This window comes from Apium graveolens, unplaced genomic scaffold (assembly GCF_009905375.1).
Source record: "Apium graveolens cultivar Ventura unplaced genomic scaffold, ASM990537v1 ctg7942, whole genome shotgun sequence".
Classification (NCBI taxonomy): Eukaryota; Viridiplantae; Streptophyta; class Magnoliopsida; order Apiales; family Apiaceae; genus Apium; species Apium graveolens.
The window spans coordinates 112310-129797 of record NW_027420760.1 but is presented as its reverse complement, the minus strand read 5'-3'; the positions used below and the strand labels follow the sequence as shown (position 1 = coordinate 129797).

Below are 17488 nucleotides of genomic sequence, written 5' to 3'. Positions count from 1 at the left end.
AGATATTCACCCACTTAGGCACATTTATCTAGTGCCACGAACTCAGCTTCCATCGTGGAATGACTTATCACAGTTTTCTTTGAGGATTTCCATGAGATTGTCGCGCCAGCTAGTGTAAACACATAGCCACTCGTAGACTTAGAGCCTTCTTACTAGATATCCAATTCGCGTCAGTATATCCCTCTAATACTGCTGGATATCTGCCATAGTGCAGTCCATAGTCTCGAGTTTCTCTCAAGTACCTCAGTATCCTTATGATCGCTTTCCAGTGATCAGTTCCCAGATAACTCGTAAACCTACTCAACTTGCTGATTGAGTATGGAATGTCTGATCTTGTACAACTGAATAAGTACATCAGACTTCCAATTATCCTCGAGTATTCCAACTGGGAAACCGCTACACCTTTGTTCTTGGATAAATGTAAAGTCATATCCACATGTGTCCTAGCTTTCTCAAAGTCATCTTTAAGAAACTTCTCAAGGATTTTGTCAACATAATGAGGTTGACTCAATGCGAGTCCTTCTGATGTTCTAGAAATTTGGATTTTTAGAATCACATTTGCTAGTCCCATGTCTTTCATGTCAAATCTTGCCTTTAGCATATCTTTTGTAGATTTGATCACTTTATCATTGCTTCCGATAATAAGTAGATCGTCTACATACAATGTCATCATGACATAACCATTGTCATTGTCCTTGATATAACTACTTTCATTATCTTTGTAATATGCACAACTATCACATTCATTGATCTTGAAGCTGTTGGCCAGCACGACCTCATCAAATTTCTCATGCCATTTCATAGGCGCTTGTTTTAAGCCATACAGTGACTTCACTAATCTATAGACTTTCCTTTCTTGACCAGGGACAACGAATCCTTCAGGTTATTTCATATAGATTTCCTCATCTATATCTCCATTTAGAAAAGCTATTTTCACATCCATTTGATGTACTACTAAATTTCGCATTGCAGCTGAAAGGATATTTTCGATATATTATTTATTTTGGTATTTGTACGATTAGACATAAAATTAAGAACACGTAGATCCTCTCCATTAGGACATGAATTTAATTGATCCAAATCAGAGTCAAAAAGTCAAACTAGCAAAATCATGTCTTTTAAACAGATAAAAGAGATATTCCATTTTTGCAAAATATCAAAACTATATCTTTATGGAATATATCTCTAAGGCAATATGATCAAAAAAGAAACATCAAGATATAATATTTCTTAGATCTGTGTTGCAACAGGAATATAGCAACAAGCTCGAATAAGGAATATTGCAGAAATATTCTTTAGAGGTCCCGTGCTATATCAAAAATATTTAACTCTTCACTCCAAAATATATCTCTATATATATTCAAAGATTATTAATATTCAAGGTTGGAATATTAATATCCAGTTCTGCAACTCATTTATGAATACTTACAGTAATTTTCTCTCGTTTCGTAAAATCAGCATTTCACGGAGAAAATTATTCAAAAATACTCAAACACATTTCCTATCATCCAAATATATTTTATATATTAGAAAATATATTTTAAGTATTTATACAAGTCAAAAATTTGGTCAAAAGATCCATCTCCTTTATTTCAAGACCAACGATATTTTTATTCGGAAGAAAGGCTGACAGAACAGTTTCATTTTTAGATAAAATACTTCCACATGATAGAATTACTTGAAATTTAGTATGGATCATTTAAATGGTATTTTATAAGTATGGTAAAAATTTTGTAGCATTCAGAGAATTTTTGTCTGGGCACAAATATCGAGGCAGTTGGTCCCACAGTTGACCACGTTTGACCTAGTTACCATTGACTAAAATTTATCAAAACTTGCAGGACATCATTTTATAATATTTAGGTAATTATCATATTTTTTATGATATTTATTTAAGAATTTTTGGGGTGGTCATAATTAATGGTGCTTAATCCTTAATTAAAGTAATTAAAGAATGATTAAAAGAAAAGTAAAATATATATTTAATATATATATATATATATATATCAGCTGAGATTTAAATGAATACTAGCTTGTTCTTCCTTCCCACTTGCAAAGAATCACAACCTACTTGCTATGTCTCAATCCATGTGATACACTCCATCCACCATTCATTCCTTCTCAAATCTCAACCATTCAATCCACCCAACTTCTCCTATAAATAACCCCCACCCTAACCCATTTTCTTCAAGCTAAAGAGCCACAAAGTTGCTGAGATTTTTTCAAGAAGTGTTTCTCTTCATCTCTTTCAAATTCTATACACACACTTCTTCTCAAAAACCTTATCTCTCTTCTATATACTTACATATATACAAGGTTTTTAAAACCCAAGCTTAGCTTCACCTAACCAAGCTTTATCTCAACAAGTGAGCTCATCCACTACCACTTTCCGACCTCCCGAAGGGCTGCCCAAGTTCGACCAAAGTGCCAAAATCTGGCGGAACCTCCGGCGAATTTTTCCGGCGAACTTTTCCGACCGTTTTTCAAAAGTGGTTAGTTTTAGCTTCTTATTTGAGTTCTTTGTATTTAAGCTTTGTACTTAACTTCTATACTTCATCTTAAGCTCTAATACAAGTTCTCTTATAAAAGAAGTTCTCGGGGAGAACTTAGATTCGAACTCGGAATTCGAATAAGTACTTGAACTTCATAAAAATCATTCCAACGAGAAGATCTAAAAAGAAAAGTACTTTATCTCCAAGGGGAGATTATATTTGACACATGTACGAGTTAGCCCATTATTTCTTGCACTTTAATTGGATCTTGGCTAACACTCATTCGTGCTCATAAAATAATTACGAAGTTTAAGTGTAATCCCTTCTAGCATCTTTAGTGCTCTCCGGGGGATTATTACTTGTCTCATATAAACATTTCGTAATTTGTCAAATCTTAAAACGGAACGTACGAGTTAGACAATTACTTAACGCTCTTTAATTGGATCTTGTCTAACTAATAACGTACATATAAAATATTACGAAGTAAAAGTGTAATCCCTTTTAACATCTTTAGTGTTCCGGGGGATTATAGCTTGTCTAATATAAACTACTTCGTAATCATCCGTTATTTAAAGACGAATCAAATCCACGAGTTAGCCAATTATTTTCACGCTCTTTAATTGGATCTTGGCTAACACATATCGTGTATATAAACAATTACGAGACATATCGTATAATCCCCTTCTAACATCTTTCAGTGTTCTGTGGGGTTATTATTCGATATATATAAACTACTCGTAATTATTCGTCTAAACTTCAAAAGCACGATCTTACACCAATTACTTGCACTTCTATTATTTGGATCTTGGCTAAAAATCATAAAACTTATACAAGTACTTGAAGTTAAAAGTATACTTTGACCACATAAGTGTCAAAATATAAGTATACTAAAATCCTTAAGCCTACGAGCGTAGATGATAAGTTACAATTCCGAGATTGTAACTAAAGTATTCTTCAATTTATAAATACATAATCGAAAGAAGAAGAATACTAAAGAAGTCATAAGCCATAAGTGCTTAACATAAAAAGGGACTTCTCATATTATTCCACAACTTTATCAAAACTATAAAGGAGTAATTGTAAATATACTTGACCATCTTGTATTATTCTTAAGTCAAGTATTGTTATTTAGTTTTAATATTCTTATTGGAATATTATACTACTTGTGGGGTAGTACAGTAAAATACTAGTTCAAACCATCTTTTCAATACTTGGTTTGTTTCATGAATTGTCTTATTAGTTTTGTAGTGAGGTGAAGTGACGTGAGGTGATTCTCGTTCTAAGACCCAAGTCCTAGACGTACTCACGGGGAGTTAGTAGTCTTCGCACCGTGAAGAAGAGGAAAGACCCAAGACCGGATCACTAAGATCCAAGACCGACAAAAGCTAAGGAAGCCAAGTCCACACAAATGCTCTACAACAATTTTGAAGAAATAGCGGGGAGTTATTGTCTAAGATAAGTTGTGTAGGTATTACATTTATTTTGAGGTGGTGACCCTTGTGTTACGCACCAAGATAAATACTTGTAAAGGGTGTAAAGGCTTATCCGCCTACTAAATGAGCGAGTTTATTATAAGGGAAAATCCCGAGTCCGGGAGAGGAGCTCGGGGACTGGAGTAGGGGTGAGCGAATCTATTAGAGGTTGCGCCATCGCGAACCAGGATAAAATCACCGTGTGGTATTTTATTTCCTTGCACTTTATCTTCCGCACATATAAACTGCATAACCACTCGGTAAAGTTTTAAAAAGGGATAAAATATTTTTAAAATGCCACAACAATTTTTAAATTGGTAATTAAGCTATTCAACCCCCCCCTTTAAGCTTAAAATAGCCCTCATACGGGACCTTACATCAGCGATAACAAACATCATCCTTATAGACATTATTCTCATTACTGGAGAATATGTGTCAAAGTAGTCCAGACCTTTATGTTGCTTGTATCCTTTAATTACAAGTCTTGCCTTGTACTTATCGATAGTACCATCAGTTTTCAACTTCTTCTTGAAAACCCACTTGTTGCCTAACAGTTTACAACCATTTGGAAAATCAACTAATTCCCAAGTATGATTCTGCAGAATTGAATCAACTTTATTTTTAATGGCCTCTTTCACCATGGGGCCATCGGGTGAGGTAACCGCTTCCTCATAGGATTTCGGGTCACCTTCCTCGAGCAAATATGTCATAAAGTCAGACCCATAAGATTTCTCCGTACATTGTCTTTTGCTCTTTCTCACTACCCCCACATTTTCATCCTCACTTTCTTCACTCTCATTATTGTTATCTATAGACTTATGAGCTCATTTAGACGTTGTAGGAGGTTCTTTTCCTGGATTGCAAGGAAATGTCGTCTAAAAAAATGAGGCATTCCTAGATTTTATAATCATATTCTTCTGAATGTCAGGAATCTTAGAATCATATACGAGAAATCGATATGCAGTTCTATGTGGTGGATATCCGATAAAGATACAATCCACAGTCTTTGGACCAATCTTCACCTTCTTAGGTGTAGGGACCAATACCTTTTCCAGGCACCCCCACACTTTCAGGTGTTGGTAACTTGGTTTCTTTTTCTTCCACATTTCATAAGGACTTACATCCTTATTCTTGCGCATAGTAATATTTAAAATATTATTCACGCTTAAAATGGCTTCCCCCCACATCGACTGCGGAAGTCCAGGGCTTAGCAACATTGTATTCATCATTTTTTTGAGAGTGCGATTCTTCCTCTCAGCCACTCCATTTGGCTGAGGGGAGTATGGTACAGTGACCTCATGGATTATACCATGTTGTGAACAGAATTCCCCAAAGGGTTCAACATATTCACCTCCACGATCATTTCGTATCGTTTTGATTTTCTCAGTTTGTCGTGTCTTAACTTCTTCCTTATAGATTTTAAATTTATCTATAACTTGGTCTTTGCTTTTCAGCAAATATACATAGCAGTATTTTGTACAGTCATCTATGAATGTAATAAAATACTTGTTTCCTCCTCTAGTTGGAGCGAATTTTAAATCACATATATCGCTATGTATTAGGTCTAGCACTTTGGTGTTTCTTTCCACACGTTTAAATGACGATCTCGTTAATTTTGCCTCAACACAAGTCTGACACTTATATTTTGTATCAATTGTTAATTTTGGTATGTATTATTTTACACTTAACCTTCGTAAAGTGTCATAATTAACATGTTCTAATCTAGCATGCCATAAATTAGGAGACTCAAGCAAGTAAGCAGAAGAATTCTTCATTTCATTATCGTCCTTAATGGACATAACATTGAGCTTAAATAGCCCATCAGTTACATAGCCCTTGCCTACAAACATACCACTCTTAGATAAAACAACTTTATCTGACTCAATTACAAAATGAAAGCCATGATTATTCAACAAAGAACCAGACACAAGGTTTTTGCGAATATCAGGCACATACAGTACATTCTTCAAAGTCAGATTCTTCCCAGAGTTCATCTTTAGAATCATCGTGCCTTCACCTTCAACAGTAGAAGTCGCTGAATTCCCCATGCAAAGCTTCTCACCAGCATCGGAAGCCTTAAGGCTAGAGAAAATCGCCTTGTCTGAGCAAACATGCCTAATAGCACCAGTATTAATCCACCACTCACAGCGGATTGGAGCCGACTAGGTTCACTTCAGAGACCGTAGCACAGAGGTCTATATCACCCATCTCCTTGGACATGTGATCGACCATGTTTGCTTCTTTCTTCTTGTTGGCCTTTTTGGGCCTCTTGCAATCAGAAGACCTATGACCCACTGTATCACAGTTGTAGCACTTCCCTTGGAATTTCGATTTCGAAATCCCTCCATTTGGTGCCAGTTTTTCCCTTTTACCAGAAGTGCCCTTCTTTTGCTTGGAGCTTTCAACATGCTCCACCATGTTTGCCTTCTCAGTAGCAACATTCATGCGTTAGGGTTAGTCGCCTGCTGGTGAACCCCATCAGATCCAGTGATCTGTGCGTTGGGATCAGCCGTCATATTTATCGTATTGTTCACAGTGTTATCGTTCATAGATCTGTTACTCTACAAAACAGGTAGAAACAGATGTATTAGTCACATATATTAAATACTAATAGCTTTAAGATTGTGATTCACAATCTGCGATTAATACATACAAAACATACGAATAACAGAAAGAACAAAAATGATATAAATGGAGAAGTTCTCAAGTCCAGGGTATAACTGTCTCATTAAAGCTATTACGGCCCTCACTGTATGTGCGAGTCGTTAGCCTCCCAGGATAAAACGAGAAAACGACGTTGCTGGCACGAACAGCGCCTTCGGCGAACAAGAACGGAGCAAGAAACTATCACCAGAATAGAGTATGGTTTTTGTTTAGGAGGCGACTGTGTGGTATATTTCGAATTAATGAATAAACCCTAAACCTGATATGATAATATATGGGCTTGAGGGAAAATGTGTGAGGTACTTCACGTGTAAGTAAATAAACCGCGGTAATTAATAATCAAATCCACAATTGAATCAGATTATTATTATGCCAAATCAATTATAATAATTCGTAATAAAAAACGAATTAAGAATTTAAGAGCCCAATCCCAGTGTAAATTAAATTTAGCAAAACCAGTCCATCCGTAATTATTCGGGCCAATTTTTCAGCTACATTCGTGTCCGCACGCGCACACGCGGGTAACCTCGAGGGCTTCGCAATCCTCTGATTGGCCCTCGAAAGCCCAAGATTTGCACCCCTGCGGGCAAGTAGGTGTTGGAGCAATACATAAGTAACACATTTGAACACTACATAAGTGTTTTACTATTTAAAGCTATGCATTCTCCTTTGCACATTCAATGTGGGACTTCATTATTCTACACAAATTTCCACAGCTAAGAGACTAACTTTGAATGATCATATCGCATCCATCTCTTAGTCATTTTGAGTGATTCAAAGTGCCTCATAAAGCTCTCTTAGTCGCCCGCACGCGACATTCGTCCACTCATACTATGTCTCAAATTGACTTGACAATGTGGTACTACTACCCAGATTTTCCAACAATAAAATCTTAAGTTCGTAGAGTAAGCTCCAATGATCTTATAATTTCTGCAAAAACAACTTTGGGGAAAAACTGTATATGGAATAGTTATCCTTTACAGCTTATTTTACATGTAAAATTTATGTTACTGCAAGTTGCATTTGCAATATCTGCAGTCACCAGGCGGGCCTGCCCTTGCATTTTCAGTGAATAAACTAGTCCAATTCATGCACTCACCTTGGTGAATAAACTAGCGTCTCTTGGTTACCTCAAAGCCCCCAGCATGTGTGGCTTGTACATTATCTCTAGACCTACGGCCTCAACTTTGTTATGGACAGAAACTTTACATCCAGCTATGTTGCCTATTACGGATGCACTCAGATTAGTTGGTCTTTTCGCAAGCAACGAACAGTGGCACGCTCATCCACTGAAGCAGACTACAGAACTGTTTCCGCTGAGCAAAAAATGGTGTACTAATCTGCTTCAAGAGCTCCAGCTACCACTATGCTCAATTCCACGGATATGCTGTGAAAATGTAGGATCTACATATCTATGTAAATATCCAGTATTTCACAGTCGTATGAAGCACAGAACCATGTATTTTCACTTTGTGTGTGACCAAGTTTATAAAAAGGCATGGTAGACGTCACTCATGTTGGTTCTAGCCAGCAGTTTGCCAATTCTCACACAAACCCATTTTCCAGGTCTTTATTTCAGTCTCAGATAAGCAAGCTCATCCTCATAGACACGACACCGATCTTGACTTCCAGAGTAAGGATGATAATTGATAAACTATAGTTACTTCAGTTACTACAATCAAACTAGAACTTGATGTAATTACAGTTACTTCTTGGATTAATATTAGTTTACCATATTAAGTTCGACCAATCAAAGACTGTTTTGAATAATTGTATAAAAGATTGCCTACTTGTTATATTTCAACTGATAAATCTGTTCAAGTGATAAGTTAGAAGAATTTAACAAACCAGAAATAGTACTTCTAACTTATTATAGATTATAAGTAACCGACCGAAGATCTGAAAACATATATAATCCAACTACAAACACATTTTACATGTCATTTGCTTCCGCATATTACACACTTTGCACTAATACATACTCCATCTGCTATAAATATAACAATGACTTGATAATATTATTATGTGAAAAGTCTGCTTTGTCTTTTGCAGCAAGTCATTATTTGGTGGCTTGGTATTCAGTAATATTCCCTGTGTAGTTGGTGCTGGAACAAGATCTGTCTCTATAAATCTATAATTTCAAAGACAGTTACATATATTGCAGATATGGCTCAGGAGATGACAGACAGGAACGGGAACGATGGAGATATTGCTCTCTCTGTACTTGAGGATAATATGCATGAACCCTCCGGTGACCACTCCAGTGACGGCTGTTTTGTAACTCTTCCTTTTATACAAAAGGTAAGTAGGTAACAAATAATAACAAATACTACAATCTATAAGTGTTTGGCTAGATTGATAATTAAAGTTAAGTTTCTTTCCGGTTCTCTGTTTTGTTAAGTAGCTAGAGACTTAGGTTTTTAATTTCCCTTAACCTGGAAATAAAATCAAAAGAGTTTTTTTTTATATATAGATAGCAGGCACATGCCAGGAGTCCAATCCTTGACATCTTTATGAGAAACCAAGATCTCGACCACAGCACCAACCCTCTCCAATCCTTGACATCTTTAAGAAAAACTAAGACCTCGATCACTGTATGAACCCTATGTTGGCAAAGAAGTTTCCTTGTCTTTTTTCTCGGAACGTTATAGTTTCAGAGAGTTGCTCAGATTTGTATCAATGAGCATGCTTATATAGAAGTCTTGAATTCGAAAATGGAACTCTTCTTTACAATCCCAAAAATGAAGTTTTAAGTGAAGGACAGTTTTGGTAGCATGAAATTTATTTAGTAACTATCAATCGGCACCATTCGGAATATTGTCCCATAAACAAGATCTTAAACTCATTGTATCATCTTTAATTTTGTAAACTAATAATGAGAACTATAAACAGGGAAACCACAACACAGAGCTATTTGCAGAAATATTAAGCAACTCTAACACAGCAACACTGTATCGAGTTTATGAATTACATTACATACTTCGATAAGTATGATTGAATCTATTATTAACCTTGTCATGAATATACTAGTCAATGAATTACTGAAATATTTACATGCAGCTAATTGCAGAGATGTTGGGCACATATTTTCTAATATTTGCGGGAGATTGCGCGGTGACGGTTAATTTGTCAAAGGACAAAGTGGTTACATTGCCGGGAGTTGCTATGGTATGGGGACTGGCTGTAATGGTGATGATTTACTCAATTGGACACATTTCTGGTGCTCATATTAATCCTGCTGTCACCATTGCATTCGCCTCTGTCAAGAGATTTCCGTGGAAACATGTAACTAACTATCTCCTGTGTTAACCCGTTAATGACCTAAATTTTGGTTTCTATTAACTTTATATATTCATTTTTATGATGATTTTAGCAAGTTTAAATATTTTTTATGACTAAATTTTGATACATTTACGAACACAACCTAGACTCATCTAAGAGCACGCCTTAAGATAGCCTCTCACATTTAAAAACAGACATCACGCCACAAACGATGAAATATAATAGCCTAACAGTACCTACACTCATCTAAGAGCATGCTTTGAGCTAAATTTTGTACAACATTTGCTAGCACGATCTTAAATTTTTTATAATGTTAGGTACCAGCTTATGTTGCAGCACAAATTATAGGGGCAACGTTAGCCAGCGAAACGATCAGGTTAATTTTTCAGGGTACTAAAGACATATCTCCGGGAACATTTCCGACAGGGACAAACCTGCAGTCTTTGGTGTTGGAGTTTATAATCACATTCTTCCTGATGTTTGTTATATCTGGTGTGGCCACCGATAACAGAGCTGTAAGTCTTCTTTCTTCACCTTGTTAATTAACCTGGTTAAAATGATATCCGAATTCCTAATACTCATTCGAGTTGAACAGATTTTTTAAATCCGCCTTCTATATACTTTGTCACGTTTAGGGAATTGTTTTTTCATGATGATTGGCTTCATTCAGTTTTAAATCGCTGTCGTCTATGTCAATGGCGTGTATTATTGAAGGAAATTTGCAACTTGAATAGATTAATAGTATAACAAAAAAAAAATTCTCAACTATGCCTTGATAATTTTATTTTAAGCAATAAGCATCGAACAAATGCATGGGACCCTAATTTCTATCAACACTCTAGCCGAAAAAATCTAGTAGTTGAATTCTTTTTTCCTTGCGGAGATCAAGAGTTCGAGTAAATAAAGTGTTAGTAGAGTGATTGAGGAATAATGGACCAAAATGTCGCTTTTGAGTGCTAAATGGTCCAAAATGTCACTTTTGAAAATAATGGCCCAAAATGTTATTTCATAACGATACTTCGTCTTCCGTTTTGTATTTTTAATGTAAAACGGTACTTAGTGTGCCGTTTTGGTACTTTAATATTTTTTTTTAATTTTTTTATAATGTGCAAAACGGTGGTTGAAGTAGCGTTTTGGCTCAAAACGGTACATCATATAGCGTTTTGTACCAAAACAGAACTTTATCTATCGTTTTACGCATAAAAAAAATTCAAAATGCCAAAACGTCACACGAAGTTCCGTTTTAGGTGTTTTGCATAAACGGTACACAGTGTACCGTTTTGAAGTGACATTTATGGTTATTTTTAACCCCCAAAGTGATATTTAGAACCAACACCCGTGATTGACCTCTCAGATATACGGAAAATTAACCCTGCTGTCACCATTGCATTCGCCTCTGTCAAGAGATTTCCGTGGAAACATGTAACTAACTATCTCCTGTGTTAACCCGTTAATGACCTAAATTTTGGTTTCTATTAACTTTATATATTCATTTTTATGATGATTTTAGCAAGTTTAAATATTTTTTATGACTAAATTTTGATACATTTACGAACACAACCTAGACTCATCTAAGAGCACGCCTTAAGATAGCCTCTCACATTTAAAAACAGATATCACGCCACAAACGATGAAATATAATAGCCTAACAGTACCTACACTCATCTAAGAGCATGCTTTGAGCTAAATTTTGTACAACATTTGCTAGCACGATCTTAAATTTTTTATAATGTTAGGTACCAGCTTATGTTGCAGCACAAATTATAGGGGCAACGTTAGCCAGCGAAACGATCAGGTTAATTTTTCAGGGTACTAAAGACATATCTCCGGGAACATTTCCGACAGGGACAAACCTGCAGTCTTTGGTGTTGGAGTTTATAATCACATTCTTCCTGATGTTTGTTATATCTGGTGTGGCCACCGATAACAGAGCTGTAAGTCTTCTTTCTTCACCTTGTTAATTAACCTGGTTAAAATGATATCCGAATTCCTAATACTCATTCGAGTTGAACAGATTTTTTAAATCCGCCTTCTATATACTTTGTCACGTTTAGGGAATTGTTTTTTCATGATGATTGGCTTCATTCAGTTTTAAATCGCTGTCGTCTATGTCAATGGCGTGTATTATTGAAGGAAATTTGCAACTTGAATAGATTAATAGTATAACAAAAAAAAAATTCTCAACTATGCCTTGATAATTTTATTTTAAGCAATAAGCATCGAACAAATGCATGGGACCCTAATTTCTATCAACACTCTAGCCGAAAAAATCTAGTAGTTGAATTCTTTTTTCCTTGCGGAGATCAAGAGTTCGAGTAAATAAAGTGTTAGTAGAGTGATTGAGGAATAATGGACCAAAATGTCGCTTTTGAGTGCTAAATGGTCCAAAATGTCACTTTTGAAAATAATGGCCCAAAATGTTATTTCATAACGATACTTCGTCTTCCGTTTTGTATTTTTAATGTAAAACGGTACTTAGTGTGCCGTTTTGGTACTTTAATATTTTTTTTTAATTTTTTTATAATGTGCAAAACGGTGGTTGAAGTAGCGTTTTGGCTCAAAACGGTACATCATATAGCGTTTTGTACCAAAACAGAACTTTATCTACCGTTTTACGCATAAAAAAAATTCAAAATGCCAAAACGTCACACGAAGTTCCGTTTTAGGTGTTTTGCATAAACGGTACACAGTGTACCGTTTTGAAGTGACATTTATGGTTATTTTTAACCCCCAAAGTGATATTTAGAACCAACACCCGTGATTGACCTCTCAGATATACGGAAAATTAACCGAGTCCTAGATTTTTTGGAGACGTACGGAATAGATCCGATATCTGAATTTTAAGGCCTTGATTTTGTTAAACGTTAATGCAGATTGGCGAACTTGCAGGGCTTGCAATTGGAGCTATTGTGTTACTTAATGTGATTATTGCAGGGTACGTATAATGTACAACATTATTTTTCTCTCCCCAATTTTTATTTCAAATATAATCAATACTCGCTCTATCTTATTGTTTCTTATATTTTTTTGATTTATTATTCAACTTTTTACATTTCTATAAACAATAAAAACTTCAATGGATCATTATAGGACTTCAAGAAATAGGTGAAAAAGTAGTATCATCGTAATATACTGTTTGACAAATATGATAAGTCGACTGAATAACTTATAAGTCCGCAACAACTTATCGACGAACGTTTGTCGACTCAATTTATAAGTTGAATTTATAATTTATAAGATATTAAGTTGAATGTTAGTAACGACGTACTTTTCTCAACTTATTTTTAATTTTTCGTTTTTTTATTAATTTTAGTTTTAAAAATATTTTTTAATATTAATCTAACTTTAAATATAAGAATTAAGATATTATATTTAAAATATTATTTATTTTAGTCGATTTAAGTAAAAAAATTGAATTATAAGTAAAATTATCTAAACACTTATATAACTTATAAGCATTCATCAATTTATCACTTATAAATCATTTATTTAGTTTAAGTTTAAATCATAATTTATTTATTTTAAGATTTATGAAAGGGGTACCCTATGGTTGAAGTATCTATCCTAAACCTTTTTTTTTCTGTTATTCTGATTCTCTGAACTTTTCTTGGAGTCGTTTTTATGATGGCTCATTTGTGAAATGGGTTGTTTGACAGACCAATAACAGGGGCATCAATGAATCCAGCAAGAAGTTTGGGCCCAGTTTTGGTGACGAGCCGCTACGACGGGATTTGGATATATCTGTTGGGTCCAATAGCTGGGGCAATATCTGGTGCCTGGATTTACAATATTATGAGATTCACAAACAAGCCACTTCGTGAAATTACCAAAAATGCCTCCTTTCTTACTAGAATTTCGCCCAGGAAATAATTCATCTAATATTTTTGTGCTCAATATTAACAGTGATGTAAAAACTAGCTATAATAGTGTTATATCGAACCTCTGTAAAATTAAATAGAGCAGAAAGATAGATAAAGAGAGTGATTAGGGAGAAAAAAGAAGCTGCTTGGTACATTTTCATTTTTAACAAATGAGGTTATTTATAGCCAATACAAGCAACATGTTCATTAAATGCAATGTGAAATATCTACTCCTATGAATCCAGCATTACTATTTAACTTTTGACTACATGACAATCAACTTATAACACTCCCCTCTGATTGTCATGATAGTATGGATCATAAATTGCCTCGTTAAAATCTTGTCAAAGAAAAACCCAGTGGGATAAAAACTTTGGCGAAGGAAAAAAAGTACAATCTCCCCTTGGAAAAACTAATCATTCTCCGAAGTTTTGTTTTAAAAAATTTTTGAATCGTCGCATTCCAATGTTATGTCGTAACTTCCCAAATGTTGAATTCGGTAATGATTTCGTGAATAAATCCGCAAGGTTGTCACATGATCGAATTTGTTGTATATCAATTTCTCCATTCTTTTGAAGTTCGTGAGTGTAAAAGAATTTTGGTGAAATGTGTTTCGTCCTGTCTCCTTTGATATATCCTTCCTTAAGTTGATCAATGCACGCAGTGTTGTCCTCAAACATGACAGTAGGACTTCTTGTGATGTCCGGTAATCCACATGATTCTTGAATATTCTTGATGATAGACCGCAATCAAACACATTCTCTACTGCCTTTACGAATTACAATAAGTTCCGAGTGATTTGTTGAGGTTGCCATTGTAGTTTGTTTCGTGGATTTTCAGGAAATGGCTGCACCGCAACATGTAAATACATATCCAGTTTGTGATTTGCCAAAATGAGGATCTGATAAATATTCAACGTCTGCATATCCGATCAACTGAGATGTTGAGTTTTTCAAGAAATATAACCCAACATCAATTGTTCCACGAAGATAATGAAATATATGTTTGATCCCATTCCAATATCTGTCCATCGAAGCAGAGCTAAATCTAGCCAATAAGTTCACAGCAAAAGCAATATCTGGCCTTGTATTATTTGCAAGATACATAAGTGCACCAATTACACATAGATATGGAATTTCAGGACCAAAAACCTCTTCATCATCTTCTCGTGGTCGAAATGGATCTTTATCAGGCTCTAAAGATCTAACCACCATTGGAGTAGTCAATGGATAAGATTTATCCATGTAAAATCTGTTCAAAACCTTTTCTGTATATGTGGATTGGTGGAGGAAAATTCCTGTTGACAAGTGCTCGACTTGTATCCCAAGACAATATTTTGTCCTTCCAAAATCTTTCATTTCAAACTCTGTCTTTAGGTATATGACAGCATCATTAACCTCCGTAGCTATTCCTATAAGATTTAAATCATCCACATATACAGCAATAATTACAAAACCAGATTGTGATTTTTTGATAAAAACACATGGAGAAATTTGGTTATTAATATACCCATCTTTTTTAAATAACGACGTAGTCTGTTATACCACATACGACTAGATTGTTTCAGTCCATACAATGATCGTTGAAGTTTAATGGAGTATATATGACGAGGTTTCTTGAACTCATCCATTTTTAACCCTTCTGGGATTTTCATAAAAATTTCACTATCAAGTGAACCATACAGGTATGCAGTAACGACGTCCATAAGACGTGTTTCCAATTTTTCTTTAGATGCCATACCTAGTATAAAACGAAAAGTAATTCCATCCATCACCAACGAGTATGTCTCTTGATAATCAATGTCAGGCCTTTGAGAAAATCCCTGTGCTACAAGTCAGGCTTTATATCTCATAATTTCATTGTTTTCATTTCATTTTCTTATTAATACCCATTTATTCCCAACAGGGTTCACACCAATTGGTGTTTGGACAACAGGTCGAAATACTTCTCTTTTACGCAATAAATTTAATTCTGTTTGGATTGCGTCTTTCCATTTTGGCCAGTCTTTTCTTCGACGACATTCATCCACACTTTGTGGTTTAGGATCAGAATTTATGTCTACATTCAATGCTGTAGAATACACAAATACATCATCGATTATGGCTTACTTCGATCCCATAATTTCATATCATGCACATAATTTATTGAAATTTCATGATTGTTTAATCCCGTATCTTCAGGGACTGGAATCTCTTCAGGATATAATACCACTTCAGGGGTATTTGCTTCTTCTGGAGCATGTGCCACTTCCGGGGCAATTTTCTTTATTTTTCTTTTTCGTGGTGCAACATCTTTTACACTGACCAGTCTACCACCCTTCAGGCGTGGCTTTGATTCTATAACCAATTCTTTTGTATCTGATTTTTGAATTGGTATATCTATTCTAGCTGGAGTATTTACTGCAGGTATATGAGATTTAGTTATATTTCTAGAATCGTTAAATGCGTCAGACATTTGGATTGCGATATTTTGCATATAAATAATTGTTTTAACTTCAAGTTCGCATTGACCGGTACGTGATCTAGAAAATATAATCCTGAAGCATTCCATGTTATGTCAGGATTAACTTTATTTAATTGTTTATCTCCCAATAAGGGAGGAAACATAGACTTGTCAAAATGACAATCTGCATATCTTGCGGTATATAAGTCTCCGGTTAGAGGCTCCAGATATTTAATTATTGATGTGGAATCAAAACCAATGTAGATACCTACTCTTCTTTGAGCTCCCATCTTCGATCTTTGTGGTGGAGCAATCGATACATATACAGCACTTCCGAAAATTTTGAAGTGAGAAATATTAGGAACTTGACCAAGTACCAGTTGTAGCGGAGAATGTTGGTTGTAGGAAGTTGGTCTAATCCTAATAATATTAGCAGCATGAAGTATTGCGTGACCCCAAATAGATGTAGGTAATTTTGTTTCAACAACAATGGTCTTGCAGTAAGTTGGAGTCTTTGATAATGGACTCGGCTAACCCATTTTGTGTATGTACATGAGGAAGTGGGTGTTCAACTGAGATTCCTATAGACATGCAATAGTCGAAAAAAGTTACAAATGTGAATTCTCCGACATTATCTAAATGAATTGACTTAATGCAATGATCTAGGAATTGAGCTCGTAATTTGATTATTTGGGCAAGTAATTTTGCAAAAGTATCATTATGAGTTGAGAGAAGACAAACATGAGACCATCTAGTTGAGGCATCGATTCATGTATCTTGTATATCCTACACCTATAAATAACCATATAAGTGGAACTTGTAAACTTACTTGGAAATAATATATTCTCTCATCTTCTCTCTTTCTCTTCTTCTCTTGGTTTATCTATTACTATATTTATAATAAAAAAATAATTCTACACTTATTTTTTTATTTAATTAAAATATTACATTTTTATTGAGAAAACCGTTAAGTAACGAGTGGTTCTAAATGTGATCCACAATCTGCGATTAATACATACAAAATATACGAATAACAGAAAGAACAAAAAGGATATAAAAGGAGAAGTTCTCAAGTCCAACGTATAACTGTCTCCTTATAACTATTACGGCCCTCACCGTATGTGCGAGTCGTTAGCCTCCCAGGATAAAATGAGAAAACAGCGTTGCTGCACGAACAGCGCCTTCGGCGAACAAGAACGGAGCAAGAAACTATCACCAGAAGAGAGTATGATTTTTGTTTAGGAGGCGGCTGTGTGGTATATTTCGAATAAATGAA

General features: G+C 35.1%; 1 protein-coding gene across 1 annotated transcript; it reads left to right on the top strand.

Moving 5' to 3' along the window:
* The first annotated feature begins 8586 nt into the window (after positions 1-8586).
* LOC141704529 (aquaporin NIP1-1-like) lies at positions 8587-13910 on the top strand. The gene is made up of 5 exons (XM_074507766.1): positions 8587-8929; positions 9689-9913; positions 10228-10425; positions 12784-12845; positions 13567-13910. Exons 1-5 carry the CDS (start codon positions 8795-8797, stop codon positions 13778-13780), a joined length of 834 nt encoding a protein of 277 aa, XP_074363867.1. The 5' UTR covers positions 8587-8794; the 3' UTR covers positions 13781-13910.
* Positions 13911-17488: the final 3578 nt, after the last annotated feature.